Source organism: Ixodes scapularis, unplaced genomic scaffold (assembly GCF_016920785.2).
Source record: "Ixodes scapularis isolate PalLabHiFi unplaced genomic scaffold, ASM1692078v2 ptg000150l_1___fragment_2___debris__unscaffolded, whole genome shotgun sequence".
Taxonomy (NCBI): Eukaryota; Metazoa; Arthropoda; class Arachnida; order Ixodida; family Ixodidae; genus Ixodes; species Ixodes scapularis.
Window position 1 is genome coordinate 30,291 of NW_024609923.1, and position 15,769 is coordinate 46,059.

The 15,769-nt window shown below is 45.9% G+C and overlaps 1 protein-coding gene across 1 annotated transcript in view; it reads right to left on the minus strand.

Annotated features, from left to right (window-relative positions):
* Positions 1-12,490, minus strand: part of LOC121833963 (long-chain-fatty-acid--CoA ligase-like) — a gene marked incomplete at its 3' end in the record, with an annotated part of 37,586 nt that extends 25,096 nt beyond the window's left edge. Inside the window, exon 1 of the mRNA XM_042287688.1 lies at positions 12,362-12,490. Coding sequence (XP_042143622.1) covers positions 12,362-12,490 — 129 coding nt within the window. The remainder of the gene's footprint in view (positions 1-12,361) is intronic.
* Between the last annotated feature and the right edge of the window lie 3,279 nt (positions 12,491-15,769).

Here is a 15,769-nt window from a genome sequence, read left to right on the forward strand (position 1 = left end):
GATGCTAGCAAGCCTCCGTGGCAACAGTTAATCGAAAATCGAAACGAAGTTTATTGAAATTTGACGCGCGTGCGGGCAGCACCACACTGATTTATACATCTGCCCTTTCATTGATTTTATATTTTAATATTCTGTCAGCTGTACGGACTGCGGTAATGCCAATATTTTGAAAAGTTTTGTGAAGCCGCTTCTGTTTACACACATCTCAAAGAGTCGTAATTTATGTTGTTGGCGTATGCAGCGTGCTCATGGTACCATAGAATGATCGAAGAAGACGTTAACAGAGCTCACTCGCGACCACGTCAAATAAAAACGCCAGTTCATTGTGCTTTGCATTCGGGTGGAGAGGGTCACGTGATGCACCACTGGCGCGTTTTTGGTCGCCGGTGCCACAGGCAAGGGCTCGAAGGCAATTAATTACCCGAATTCGCTGTATATACCGCAGAAAGATTGCGAGATCATGATGTTGGATTAATTTGGGTTCCAAATGAGAGAGGTTAAAATGAGAAAAGTCTTTCTGACAATAGTCAAAACCAGAAAGTATGTTTTGAGAAAATTTGAAATGAGAAAGGTTAAAATGAGAAAAGTCGTTTTGAGAAGGGTCCAAACCCGAAAGTTTGTTTTGAGAACGGTTTAAATGAGAAAGGGAGAAACGCGAAAGTTGTTTTGCGCTGGGTTGAAATGAGAAGGTAAAAACGAGACGGTATAAATGCGAACGGGTTCATTTGAGAACCACACGATTTCATCGTAGACATGGGACCATCAGTGAGCATCATGAGTCACAGCACGTAGAGCGAAATCGCAACCAGACCAACCCTAAGCGATCTAGTGTCAAAGCTGTTTGCTTGCGGGTCTAAAACAGAATTTCCCTTGATGGGCAAGTTTTCTGCTTCATTTGGTTCCAAAGATGGCAAGCTACCAGACACCGTCACAATGATAAAGACACCGTCACGGTGATAAAAACACCGAGTGAGGCGCTGTTTCCTTCAAGTAAGCTGAAGCCCTGGGTCTCGCCTTGATAGTGCACTAGGCCTCTCCCTCACAAAACATTCAGGAAATGCACCCAAGACATTTTAAATTACGTAGAAAGCTCAAGAGAGTGAAGGTGAAGCTATACCTTGATGACGCAGTTCCACCGGTGGCACAAAAGTTACGGCCCATCCCATTAAACTTTTATGATCTGGTTACAGAAGAGATACGTCGACTGGAGGAGCTTGATGTAATCGAGCACGCAACAGGTCCCATCAGATGGGTGTGTCCCATAGTTGTTGCACCAAAGCCACATGCGCTTGGCTCTGTGCGAATGTATGTGGACATGCGCCCGGCGAACCAAGCCATCACTAGAAAGTGACATGATTTACCAACGCTGAATTATCTCGTCACAAGCCTCAGTGGTGATACTTTTTTCATTGAAGCTTGGCCTCAACGACGGATATCACCGGCTAGTGCTGCGCGAGGACTTAAGAGACATTACAATTTTTGTAACACTTCGGACTATGATACAACCGGCTGAACGTTGGAATTTATGCTGAGGCTAAGCTGTTCCAAAACACGATCGGACAAGTGCTCACTGGGATTCCAGGAGTCATCAACATCAGCGACGACTCACTGAAGGCGTGCTGCAACGCCTCATGGAATGCTAACTCACATTCAACCCAAGAAAGTGCTCCTTTTCCCAACGCCAGTTGACATTCTTTGGCTACATCTCAACGAAAGGCGTGAAACCCGATCAAGCGAAAGTCCAGGCGTTCCTTGACATTGCCTCACCAAGCGGTACAACAGAAGTGGCAAGCCTCCTAGCTGGGCATGATCACCTACTCAGGAAGATTCATTCCCAACCTGGCAGATCTGACCGCCCCTACGCGTAATCTCACAAAGGAAGACGCTGACTGGAAGTGGACTGCGGAATATCAAGCAGCTCTAAACGTGCTTAAAAGCGCTCTCACTAGTGGTCACACTCTGGCATGCTTTGACAGAAAGAAGACAACTCATCTGACCGGGATGCTGGCTCACAAGGTCAGGAAGCCATCGTAACACAAGCGAATGGAACCGAACTCCAGGTGGTCGCCCACGCCAGCGGTTGTCTAATTTGTCCGGAGCGCAACTACTCCCAGATCGGAAAAGGGACCCTGGCCGGGGTGTGGGAAATAAAGCACTTCAACGTGTATATCTACAGGACTCACTTCAATATCCACGCCACTCACAAGCCTCTGCGTAGCCTCTTGACTAACCTTTCTGTTCGAACCTCCGGAAGGAGTGTGCGTATATGTCTGAGAGTTCAGCTTCACAACTTCTTGGTACATCACCAGAAGGGCATAGACAATCCATCCGACTGCATATCACGGTATCCACTGAAGTTCAGTGGAAATGGGTACAAGATAAAGTTCCTGATGAGTATCTTTTGTTCCTGTCCCAAAGGCAATGATGACACGGGATCAAAGGCAATGATGACACGAGAAGTAATTGAATCAGCCAGCAAAAAAGCTACGCACTGCCAGCTGCGACAATCCATTCAAGCTAAGGTTTCACAAAGACATGCATTGTGAAATTTTTCCGCAATCAAGCTCTACAAGAACGTCGAGTCAAAACTTGCAGTGACACATGGTGGCCTCATTCTGAGTGGCACCAGGCTCGTACTGCCGGCAGGTCTTCAGCAACGTGTTGCTAAGCTCGCTGAAAAGGCACACGTGGATATCTTGAAGACCAAGCAACTTCTCCGTACTTCAGTATGGTTCCCGGAGCGGAAAATTATAGTAGAACAAGCGGTACACAACTGCATTCCGTTTCAGTCCTCGACACTCACGTACCATCGTGACCCTGTAGAACCAACACCTCTTCCGAGTGGCCCATAAAAAAAAACATTTGCATTGATTTCGCTGGTTCTTGTCCCGATGGCAACCACCTGCTCATACTCATCGACGAGCACTTGCGCTTGCCCATGGTGAAGGTGGTGGCTTCGGCAAAGGCGGCAAGAACCCTTCAGTTTCTGTGCCATACACTTTCACGAAGAGAGATTCCTTGGCGGGTGAAGAAGGACAACGGACCTCCCTTCAGCTAAAGAAACTTTAAAAAGCTTGCAACAAAACTAGGCTTCAAGTACCACAGTGTGACGCCTCTTTGGCCTGAGGCCAAGGTTGAAGCAGAGTGCTTTGTCCAGAAGCTAACCAAGGCGGACAAAGCACTGCATGTCCATGGAAGGGACTAGATGCCAGTCATCCATGCCTTCCTAATGTGCTACAAAACAACTGCTCACGCCATAACAAGAATGTCTCTGTACGATCTTTTTCTCGGACAGATGCAGACAGTGTTACCACAACACATATCAAACGAAGCAAACCAAACAATGATGTGCGCCGAGACGACAATGTTGCAAAAAGGAAATACAAACAGTATACCGATGCAAGGCGTCACACTCAACATCACTCGCTCAAACTGGGGGACAGAATACTGTGCAAGCAAAAGGAGCAGAGCAAGCTAACCACGTGCTTTGACCCTATCCGTACGTGGTGACATTGGCCCAACGATCGAAAATCACAATAAGTCGTCGTGATATGGAAACAACAAGAAACGCGAATATCTTTAAGAGGGTAAAGTCCGATCAAGAGTATCATCCTAGTCGAAAATTTCTAACATGAAAACTCCGATGACGAGGACAAGGTCCTTCAATTTCAGACTGGAAGCACCTCAGCACGTACTGAAATAGTTGAAACCACTAAAGACGACAGTGTAGTAGCTGTCAAGCGACAGCCACTACACTGCCAAAGCATGGAGAGGGAATAAGCCCCTACCATACAGACACTGAAAGCTAACTTTGAACTTCAGCACTGCTGTGACAAGTTTCTTTTGGCCTTTCATTTTTTTTCACAAACTCATCGCTTGCAGTGTTTTCAGTGTTTTTTTATTTCCACCACCATTTTTTTTTTTGTTTAAGTTAGGGGGGGTGTAATGTGTTTTGAAAATGCAAAAGGACTGGCTAGAGTTAGGACGGAAGTAAGAAGTGAAGCCAGAAGAATCTAGGAAAATCCGCCATAAAACGAAACACAAATACACTTAAGACTGTTTACATGTAGGAGGGCGAAAGTATCATAGGCCCGTAGAAGAAATGATTTCGAGTAATGATTCTACAGGTATTAATGTTTAAGACGACGTGGAGGACGACCTCCTACAGATCGACGCCAAGTACTGCGTCTACGACGACCTCTAGTACGACGCCTAGGACGACGTCTATGACGACCTTACGGAGGACCTCAAGGACGACTTCCTGCACGACCTTTAGGACGACTTTAAGGACGATGTCCAGACCGACGCCTAGAGGACGACGTATGGGGCGACCTCTAGGATGACGTCAGGAACAACGTCTAGTACGACATCTAAGATGATATCAAGAACGACGTCTTAGACGACTTCTAGGACGACCTTAAAGGGGTCATGAGACCCTTTTCCAACTTTTCCTGTTTAGCTTTCCTCCTCAACTCATAAATCGCGCATTCCACTAAACAGTTCAAGAAGACGAAAAGAGGAGAGGCCCCTTTTGCTCGGAATCTGGTTTGCGTACCCGGACAGAGCCGTTGTCCCCCTAGGAGATCAGCCCGTCGCTCAAAATTCAGACAAAAGTTGCTTTCCCCAACCTGTTCACTCCAAAGCTGACAGTGCTGTGGAAGCTACGTGCTCGTTGGGCCAGCCACACTTGCCACGTGATCACGCTCCTTCGCGCATACCCACCCGCAAAGAATGAGGTTAGGTGATGAAAGGGAGGCGGCTGATTGGTTCGGCAAGCGCGTAGCTCCTACCACAATATCAGCTTAGCGGTGAAGGGTGTAAGTGAGGCCCGGTTTCGTGTGACGTGCGTTTGAACCCGATGACGCGATTTTGGGACCGCGGATGTATCACAGTGAAAAAACAGAGAGGTTGCGAAGGGGAGGAGGTACGAAATAGTCAGCTGTGTTTTCAAATTTTCGCACTGAAAGTCAGGCTTTTGATTTTCTACCTTTTTTTCTTTGGCCCACTAAACGATGCGCTATTAGTAAAATCCCAATCTAAAATGATTTATCCTAACCCGAAATTCGTTTCATGGGCCCTTTAAGGACGACACCTATGATGACCTTAGGGACGACGCCTAGAGGAGGACAGTTAAGAAGGCTTTGGCGTATTTGCGTGGGCGGCAACATTTGCCTGCGGAATCCGCGGTAGATGTAGACGCGGCTGGCGGTGTTGAGGCGCGGTCGCCTCACAGTCGATCGCACGAGGCACACAACAAAAACAGATCAAGTCCAAATCGCACCTTTTGCACACGGTGCTCCGGCGGTGACATCACACTGATGGCGTATAATGACGCTTGATGACATCACACTGATGACGCTTGATGCCATCACGCTGATGACGCTTGATGACGTATTTTTATGCCCATCTTTCGGGTACAACAATAACGCCGCCGACGCCGCTTGTTTTTCACGAATTGTGACAAGTGAGGTCCTAAAGGTGTAGGACGACCGCAAGGACGACGCCAGGGTAATTGGAGAAGTAGAATCGCTCATTGAGCGGCGCGAGCCGCTAAATCGTATTTTATAAGTTTATACGACGCTTTTTCGATCAATGGGACAAGTAAGGCTTTCGCCTCAATAAACGCCCGCTTCAACTTTGCTCATCAAGGGTCGGCATTTCTCAGGATGTAATCCCCGACACAATACCGAGTTGGTATCAAGTCCTCAGTATTCGTTTTGTCATGCGGAGCAATAAGTCTGCATTTTAAAAAAAGCCCGTGCGTCTGCTTTCCCGCACAACACTCGGAGAGCCAATCTCCGCAACTTACGGAGGCAGATCAGTGAATGACGATGCCGAAACACATGTTTAGACCAAAAAAACGCAGTCTGAGTTGTGACATTAAGCAATGCAAGCGTGACGTTTTGCATTGCTTAATGTCACAACTCAGACTGCGTTTTTTGGTCTAAACATATGTTTTGGCATCGTCATTCGCTGAGCTGCCTCCGTAAGTTGCGCTGATTGGCTCTCCGAGTGTTGTGCGGGAAACCAGATGCACGGGCTTTTTTTAGAGCGTGAGGGGGGGGGGGGGGGGAGGGGGAGAGAGGGGCACTTGACAGTGCGCTCGACTGTTGGAGATCCTAGTCGAGCTGTAGCCCAAAGTTATATCACCGCCACTCACGATTAAGGTGGTGATGCCAAAGAGAATCAAGAAAACCTTCCCGAGACTATATCCACACCTCCCGACACAGCTTGCATGCCCTCTTGATTTGTTTATTGTATTCTTTTTTTTTTCTATTTGGGGTATCATGTTTCACTTTTTACCACTCTGTTCAACAATGGGTCCCGACTGCATTGCTGTTACCATTTTTTATGCAGCAGTGTGAGCCAAAGCGGATGGTGATATTTATATTCGGCTAACTTAAATAATGCAAGGATTATACAGATTTGACCGTCGTTTTCAAAACGTTTGCTCTATGATGTTTGTTCTGGTCGTGGACAACTTTTTTGCGATCCTCTGTTTTTTTTATATATCTACGAGAGTATCGTGCAATGAAACGACGAAACGCGAGAGGTATTTACCGTTTTATTTAAACAAAAGTGAAATGCTCTCCAGATTACTTGAAATTAGTACTACACTGTTAGCAAAAATAACACGCCCAGACGTGTAAACCGTCGTCCCATAGCGGACACGTCGAAACGTGTTCGTTTTACACGAGGCCATCTGTGTTTTTCGTCTACACATGAGGTGCTGTGTAAACTTAACACGCTACACCGTGTCTGCCTTCCGCAAAACCGTTTCGAGCGTGTTCCTTATGAAACATGGCGGCCAGCGGCCGAGAACAGGCGAGAGACGAGCCCAGCGAGCCACGCGCCTTTCAGCCGAATTGAAAGCACACAGGGCGCGTTAGTTCTCGTTCGATGTCTTTTATACACAGTAAAGTCGTAAAGTCTCCAAGCGGCGGACGTAGCTACTTGCAAAGGTACGTACGTGCGTTGTCGGCGGTCGGCGAGCCGCTAGACAAAAAAAAAAAAAAAAAAAAAAAGCGAATGCCGAACTTACATGGATAAATAACTTGAGCAAACTATTTAGAATCGGGCGGTAACTTGCGCCACCTATCGAGATTTCTAGCAGCCTGTTCAAAAAAAAAAAGACGAGTCTGTTAACATTGCGAACGACCACGACTAGACAGCAACCCTACATAAGCGCAGACAACACAGCACACAGCTACACAGCACCGACATGTACACAAACACAACAACCGACACTACGCCCGGCACTTCCTACTCGATATCCATTTCTCCCCGCGGCGCATATAAGCTTGACATGTGCGGGTGAGCTCTTTGGCCGCTGACCATTACAGATTTATAGAAGAATACACAAAACACGGCGCAATGGACAGCCGTGTGTTAGAACTGTTTGCATTTAAAAAGTATGGAGGCAAAATCTATAATGTTAGTCCGTTGCAATAAATAACGATATGTTAACAATAAATCTTAAACCGGTCATGAAAAAGTTCAAATTTTTGTTATTTTCTTGCTTGACCAGTGTTATGAGCAGTCCGACTAGCTTGAATCAGATAGGAAAACAAATTATTGGGATTTTGTCATTACGTATACAAAAATAAATGAAAATGATCCTTGCGCAAAGCATTTTTTATATATTTTTGTGAAGGACATCCGCCCAACACTTCACTTCCGCTAGTTGCAGCAGTTGCAGTACGGGAGCAGACGCCTTCACTTTTGGGGCGTTTTGATGCAGTTTGTTGTCGTATGTCGTGTCGGTGTCGAGAAGAGCGGTGGGGCTTGGGAGTTTGTGACCGGTGTTATTCGTGAACACTGGTGTGGGGCGCTGATGCGTCTTTTTTTTATACTGCCACCACCCCGAACTTTTAAGATACACGGGCCCGTAGCAGTGCATTAGGCTGAATCGCGAGCTCCTTCTCTGTTGACGTCGCTTTCCTGGTACCACTCGTGGATACTGCAAGCGTTTAAACAGTGTGCACCGTCTCGCCTACATCCCCGGTGACGTACTCGACCTGTTGAAACTTATTGCTTCCGTCATTTTAGAGTACGCAAGGCAGTTATCTCGTTGGTCTGGTTTCGGTTATAAAAGCAAGGCAAAACGCTCGTAGTTCCCGCCCTCAGTACACGTTGGACATCTTCCACACTTTGACACCGGATAACTGAATGAACGAGGATTTACATTCACTTCCGAGGTTACTTTCGCCGCTTCCTCACCGTTGAGCAGCAGGATGAGCTGGCGACAAGCCGCGGATGAAAGGCTTGAGCATCAACAACCCAAGCGCACTCGGTGCCGATGCGGGCGACGCGGGTTTCTGTCAACCGGGAGGCCAGCACAAACCGTGACCGTTCCAGCTCTTCGTCATGACACGGTGTTGCAGAGAGCAGGGTAAAATACAGCTACACGGATCACCGAAGCAAACGACTGCTATCTTAAATCTTGGCTTGTGATTGCGCCTTTGTAGTAGATCATCTTATTCGTTTTGCTGGAGAGTCGCAAATGAGAGGCATAACAAAATCGCTTGCACATTCCGCATATCTCACAAAAGCATTTACCTTGTCACCTTGCGAAAAGCGCGAAATACAGAGTCCGCACCGTTCTAAGCTTCCCGTTTTTTACCTGCTTTAGAGCAGTTTGTACCTGCTAGTAGATATGCCTACTGAAACTGAAACAGGGCAGTGCCAGAGAGAAAGAGACAAAGTTGAGAAAGCTTGCTCGCTCTCCAATTGCTCAACTCTCAAGTGATTGTACCATAATAAATGCACCAACGCGTCTTCCAAAATGAAGAAAGAGCACTACGTTCACAACATAAAAAATGGTCTCAGTACATGCATCTGTGGGCAGGTAGGAAACCTTGCCCTAATTTATTCACGCCGCATGATTGGCGCAACAAACTCGTTGCAGGACCGAATCATCTACTCGAGCGGTGTGCGTCGCTATGCAAACGCAGTCCAACACGAAGCATAAAAAACGGCAGATTTAAGACAACAATCTGGAGTCCATTATTCAATTAAAACAACGGAATTTCGTTGAAAACGCCCGCTGCTTCTTACTCACGGTATGTGTCGGGATACTTCCACAGTTTCAAACGGAACGAAGGAAGATTTACTTTTAAAAACGCTCGCTGCGTCCTCCCGGACCAGCTGGACCGGATCAGCTGACGACGACGGGACTGTACCCGTTGAACCTCCACCACGCAACAAACAATTTGCGCTCCGCGTTAAAAGCGTGGTTCAAACAGACCCGGAATACAAAGCACCGCACCACACACGACGAATGTTTCAGCTCTTTTTCGCATCGCCGGGTTGCACCAAACAGAACGAGATCGCCGAAGTCAACGCCGCGCTGTCGTGAACCTTGGCTTGTGGTTGCGAACTCGTGGACCCTGTGACTCCCTTCGCTTTCAAAGCACACACGACGATTACGAATGCTACTCTCCGTCTTCCAGGAATATCACAGGGGCACTTCTCAGGTCACGTCTTCACTATGTGCTCGCAAACTCCGAAGCTCTATGCGAAGCTTCTCGCGTCCCGTCAAACCAAAACAGTAGCGGCGCCTTGCGTACTTGCCAGATTTTCTCCGGTCAAACAAAAACAACGAAAGCCAACCGGCGCTTGCTTCCAGCGTACATCGGCGTTGCGCTTGCGCCGTGGCCAGATCGCTTGCAGTTGAAGGTTGAAGCAAAAACGAAACCAACTGCAATGTCACGTGTTCACATCGAGGACACGCTTTTTATATCCATTTTAACTGTTTGGAACGAATAATTAGACCCATAACTTTATTTGTGGTGTCTAAGAAACTGTTATCAGGACCCCTAAACTAAATACAAACATGGGCGACATGAGGGAAGCCGCATTGCCATCGACCAGAAGATGGCGGCGAGAAACGGTAAGCGCGGGTTTCGCCAACGTCCTGCGACATGGCGCAATTGCTCTTGGTGCATACCTGTCTCCGAGACATGTTTCTTTCCGCGGCATTTGTCTCAACGGTCCTTTCTAAGTGTGTCCCCAAGCATTCCGGTGCTTCGATAGCCGGCAATGCCGCGGTCGTCGCCGGGGGCGATGCGTGTTATCGAGGTCGGCTGCACGGTTATGTGTGTATGAGCGAACCAAAACACGTTTTTTACAACCTCGCATGATTTCTGAATGAATTATCCGTTACTCATCGTGTAAATGTATGGTAATTTGTGTAAATAGCGTGTTCTTCACCCCAAATATTCGCCAAATACACGGGACTTGCTAACAGTGTACGTTAACATCCATGCTCAAATATAGATTTACAGCGCCAATTTATTTAGCTTTCAATGTTAGTTATTCACGTTGAATTACTTATTTGATGCTCCTTATTATTGCAGTTAAGAAAAATATCGAAGGAGTAAACTAATTACAAAAATTAATTCGAAATAAATATACATTCCTTAAAATAGAAAGAATAAGAAGGCGGAGGACAAGCACAGGACAACTATGTGGCTGTCCTGTGCTTGTCCACCACGTTGTTATTCCTTCGATTTTAAGTATTCGCTTTCAACTCGCTCGCTTTAAACAGTCCAAATATACATTTATATACGCGCGTCACCCGCTTGCGGCTTTGACGAACTGCATCTTAGACCTTTCTTTCATCTCAATATGCACAAAATTCCAGTTCTTAGCGTTTTTTCTCTGAAAGTGAAACACGGCAAGTTCTAAGCTGCAATTTAGCGAGAGTTTTCTTAACTGCATATGAAGTGTGAGAGTTTTCTTTTATGTTTCTGCACAGGGTGCCGAGGCTTCATTTTATTTCGGCTGCGCTGTACAATCTGAACGCTTCTCTAAAGAGAAACGACTCAATTGGTTTGCCAGCATTTCGATCGCCATCACTGGCGATTGAAAGCATTATGAATAAGACTAGGGGCGGTTCTGTTTAATGTCTCTCAGAGCGTGATTCTTGCAACGTGTTCTGAAAGATACTAAAAATATGACTACAACAAAAACGATGTGAACTCATGTCTGCTTCACATGACGGTCATCGACATAGCAGGCAACCAGGAAGCCGACCGGCTTGCGGATTGTGCAGGTAACCTTTCCAAATGGTCTGCCTGTTTGCCCAATCAAAAAAGAGCGCATTTAATAAAGTCATCGCTTTTTCCTCCTTTGCAGTTGATGCAGACAGAAAGTGCGAAAGCAAGTTCCATATGACTAAAGCTGCTATTGAGTACTGTGAAATATCTTCATACCAGAATCGACTTAATGAAACCTCTTTGTGCCGTGTGATAATTGGCACTCTTTTACTGTTTATAAGTATCTGCTTGGGAAGAAAACAAACCATTCAGATCAGTGTGGCGATACTGCTACTATTTTAAATATTTAAGTTCTGGTCCTATCCTGCCTTGAGCCTTAGCACGGCACTCATTCTTCTAAATTTTTTCAACACCAGATCCCATTTCATCCTGCTCCTTTTTCAGAAAACCATATAGCCTCTTTTGACTTTGTGATAGACATTCTTGCTAGCATTCACCTTCTACACTAATTCTACACTCTTAGAAATATGTAACACCCCAAAAAAAACAATTCGACGTTCAGTCCACCGACGTCAAACCGACGGTACCAAATTTCACGAGCCGCTTGCTTGATAGTCGAGGGATACAACTTATTAAAATAGCTAATGTACGTTTATGCAATGCTGCAAAAAAAAAAATTGTCTTTTATTTTCGTTGTAGTTTTTGATACGCACATTCGCTATTAAGTACGTTATATCCAACAGCTATCGAGCCGCGCGTAAAAGTTGGCATCGCCAGCTGGACATCAGTGGACTGAACGCCGAAATGTAGCTTTGGAGTGTTACATATGGGACAAGAGGTCTACCCCTCTACACCCCGTCTGAGAGTGTAGCTTCAGGTTACACGTTTGGGAAAACGTTCCCAAACTATAGTGACTGATTCAATCAATTTGGCGCAAATGGCCTCATTGTTTTTACGCCATAAACATCAAAAATGAATCCATAAATCGATCAATAAAAATATCTTAATTATTCTGTGAGCGGCAACGACTCATATGCCCATTCGTGCCGAAGAGGCATTTGGGTCATTCCAAAACTATACGTACGAGTGGCACAAAACCGGCCGTCTTTCTATATTCTTGGGGCCATTTTTGAAGCGTACTCGTCGTGATTATGCACGTATCATTATAGCTACGTTTAGACAATCATCTGGAAGGCTTTAAGCTCAACGCGGGTGCGCACAAACAAGCAGATATAAAAGATCATATACCTCCACCTGCGACAGGAGGTGTGCAGGGAACTATGGTCGCGCTTGGTATAGTTGTCTGTCTGGTAATCCTCTTTCCGTCACGTAATGAGGGGAAGAAACATGAAGATACTAACCAACGCGGTTCCTTCGCCGTATTGAGCCAGTCTTTCTTTCAGGGCCTGATACACTGATATTTTTGGCACAGAACCCCCTGGGTAGGGGGAATGGACAATGCCGTGCTCGATGAAGACCTTCAGCGCCATTTCTTTGATCTCGCAGTGCCCCCTTAAGGTCGAGACTGCGCGCTCCAAACTGAAACAAAAACACAAATATATTCGAAACATTCGTGGCTGGCAAGACCACAAACTCACACATTTTCGCCAGACCATTGGTCTGTATTGTATAAGCATATCGCACGCACCGGTTATAGAAATTGCATGTTTTTATATCTCTGCTCAATCAGTACCCTGTGCACATTCTGTAATCAGAACGCAAGGCATGGAAACATATTGCTATTAGGTTTTTCAGACTACTGATGTCACTTTGCAAAATTATCCTTTGCCAGGGAAGTGGAAACTTATCGAATATAAACACCTAATTTTGTTCAGAAAAAAAAAAACAATTCAAGTTTTCCTACACGTTGCCGCTGTGCACGCCCATAACAGCTCTCCGAGCTAAAGTGTCCACGCGTGCGGCGTAGCGTTCGCAGCGCCACCGTTTGTGTGGGATGTCAAGGCGTGCATGGGTACATATGTCATAAAAACGACGTGAGGCAGGCCCGTATTAATGTATTAACCTCTTAACGGTGCTTTTTTTTTTTCCAAAAATGCTTTTTGGCGTTTTTTTTTTATTTTATGGAGTACTACCGGCTGTCCCAAATAGCGGCCAGGCTCTTTAAATCGACCGCAGAATTCGGTTTCTTAACCTACCGCACTACCATTTTGTGCAGCGTTGCCCACAGATGGTGCATTTTTTTTGTCAGATTTGCAAAGAGCGAATTTACCTGAGGAAAAAGTAATGAAAGAAAAAGGCTTACCTCCTATGGAAATGCAACAAAGCCTCTGGTCTTCAAACAATAAGGAGCCCTATTGTTTGAAAAAAAATTTCAGAGCTTCTCTGTCGATTGGTAAGCTCTCATACTCCGAATTTAATCCCGAGAAGAGTCTAAAGTTTGAATCGAAAGAGCCGGCGCTCTAATTGCTACTTGCGCCAGAGCAGCCGACAATCCGAAGTGACCATCTTCCTCTCGAAAAGCAACACACGGTGCGAATATGACGCTTATAGTTCGCCAGAGACAAACAAATTACAACATCACTCGCGGTACATGCGCACAAGTTTGGACACCTTTCGACGCGTAACTTTCGTCGCATACTCGTACGGCGACGAACGTCAAAGGCTTAACGATCCTGGACTTCGTTGCTCGGAGCGCATGGAGTGAAGAACGAAAAGTACTTCGGTACGTCAGCAGATTTTTCGGCCTTTTTCGCTTCGGTGCGACGCTGGACAACCGTCGGCCGCCGAAGATCGAGCAAGCCTATACGATGCTGACTCGCGTCTTTGAAAACGCCCAGTTCCGTTCGCCATCAGTGACGCCACATTCTGATTGAATTTTATTGTCGCGGTTCAGCGGTGGACAATCTGTCGGTTTAGGCCGACGGATGTGCTCTCCGTGTATCACTTTAAGTCTGACCGCAACCAACCCACCAGTAATGCAGTGCCGGGACTGCACCGCCACGGTGCTCGACTTTCTTTGTGCGGTTTGCTATTCCCGACTAAACCATTCACGCGGTGTAGAAGTGCTGCGAGCTTTCGTTATTTTTTTTTTTTTTTTTTTTGTGCGTGATTGGTTTATCCGGGAATAATAAACCCACAAAGAAAACTATAAGCGTCGTGACGATGTGCTCTTGGTGCTGTTTGATTCGCTTCGTCAAATGGTACCGCCGGCTACGGTCGGGCTTGTGAGTGAAATTGAGATACCTAAATAGGTGCGCCTTCTCTGTTATGCAGGGGGCTATAGTCGTTCCGTTTTGTGCTATTGTGGCGTTAAATTATTTCTCTTGCTGCTGTAACGCCCGCCGAGACGTAAGCAATTATAGATACAATGAGTACACGACTTTGTAAAGCTACTAGTGATACGATGTGGTGACACCAAATGAAATCCCTTCACCTCGAACGGGTATGGTGAATAGCATGCTTCTTTCTCACTAATGTAGCTCTCAACCTATTTTGAATCAGAAAAAATAAATGAAGAATGCATGAAGGAAATTAAGGCAGCTCGATAAAACGCAGGAAAGAATCTGTGTATATATATATATGTATATATATATATATATATATATATATATATATACACGTTTCGGCCGCACTCCGGCCGAAACGTGGAAGAATAAATCGTCCGTTGTTGCAGTTTTCACCAAGGCTTTTTCTCCTCACACACACACACATATATATATATATATATATATATATATATATATATATATATATATATATATATATATATATATATATATATATATATATATATAGATATATTACAGCGAAGTTGTATATGTCTCGTTGGTCGGGTTTTTTTCGTCTCCTTCGACAGAACAGTACTCGACAGATAAGATGGTTGACAGAAAGCCCACGCGCGCGCCTTATCTCTTATCAAGTGGTTTTGGCACTTGTTTGAATAACAAAACCACATAACAAGTGTCAAAACCACGTGATAAGCAGGCTCGGTGGCACCGAGGCAAAGCGCCGGCGTACGGATCCCCAGGTGGCGGTTTCGAATCCCGGTCGAGGTGCCCGTAATCCGACGAAGGCTTATTGCGGAGAAGGCGCCGCGTAAAAGAGCTTTCGGTTGCACGTCAGAAGATCTCCTGGGCCCGTTTTCTCGAACGCGAACCGTGGGTTAAAGCTAACTACAGTCCCTAGGATGGCGAATTCTAGGTCACGTGACTGGGAGAGCAGGGGCGCCGAGGGAGGAGCAATACCTACAAGCAAAATGGCCACAACTTCGCTTAAAGGGCTAATAGTTCTGCTTGGTTCTGCTGAACATTAATTTCGATCCGGCTGTTATATTAATGACGCACCATCAACCCTATTAGCACGTCAAGCAAAGCGGTAGTGCAGAGGGACTACCAAACTAACCGACGGCAGCATTCCGCGAATGCATTACTCTTCAGCAGTCCGGGATCCAAGACATATGACGATACATAAGTTTTGCAAGTGTTTTTATGGTGAGTAAAAACAAATGTTTTCCGAACGAGAAGTTGGTATATATTTATACTAACACGTTTAATTTGTTACACTATGCACGCCAACTCATGAGCAGCGATTACTTTGCGGAGAAAGGGGGTTATCCTCGATAAAGTCGTTGTTCCGGGTGAACAGCTGGGACATTGTACTGTTTTTCTTGTTCGCAGTGCGCCGACAGTATGCCGACAGCATCGAGGTTTCTACATATCCCCGGTGGCCAGCAATTCAACGGTGACGAGAAGCTTAGCTTCTCGTCACCGGTGGATCGGTTGGGCAAACGGAAGAGAGTGCAAACAGTT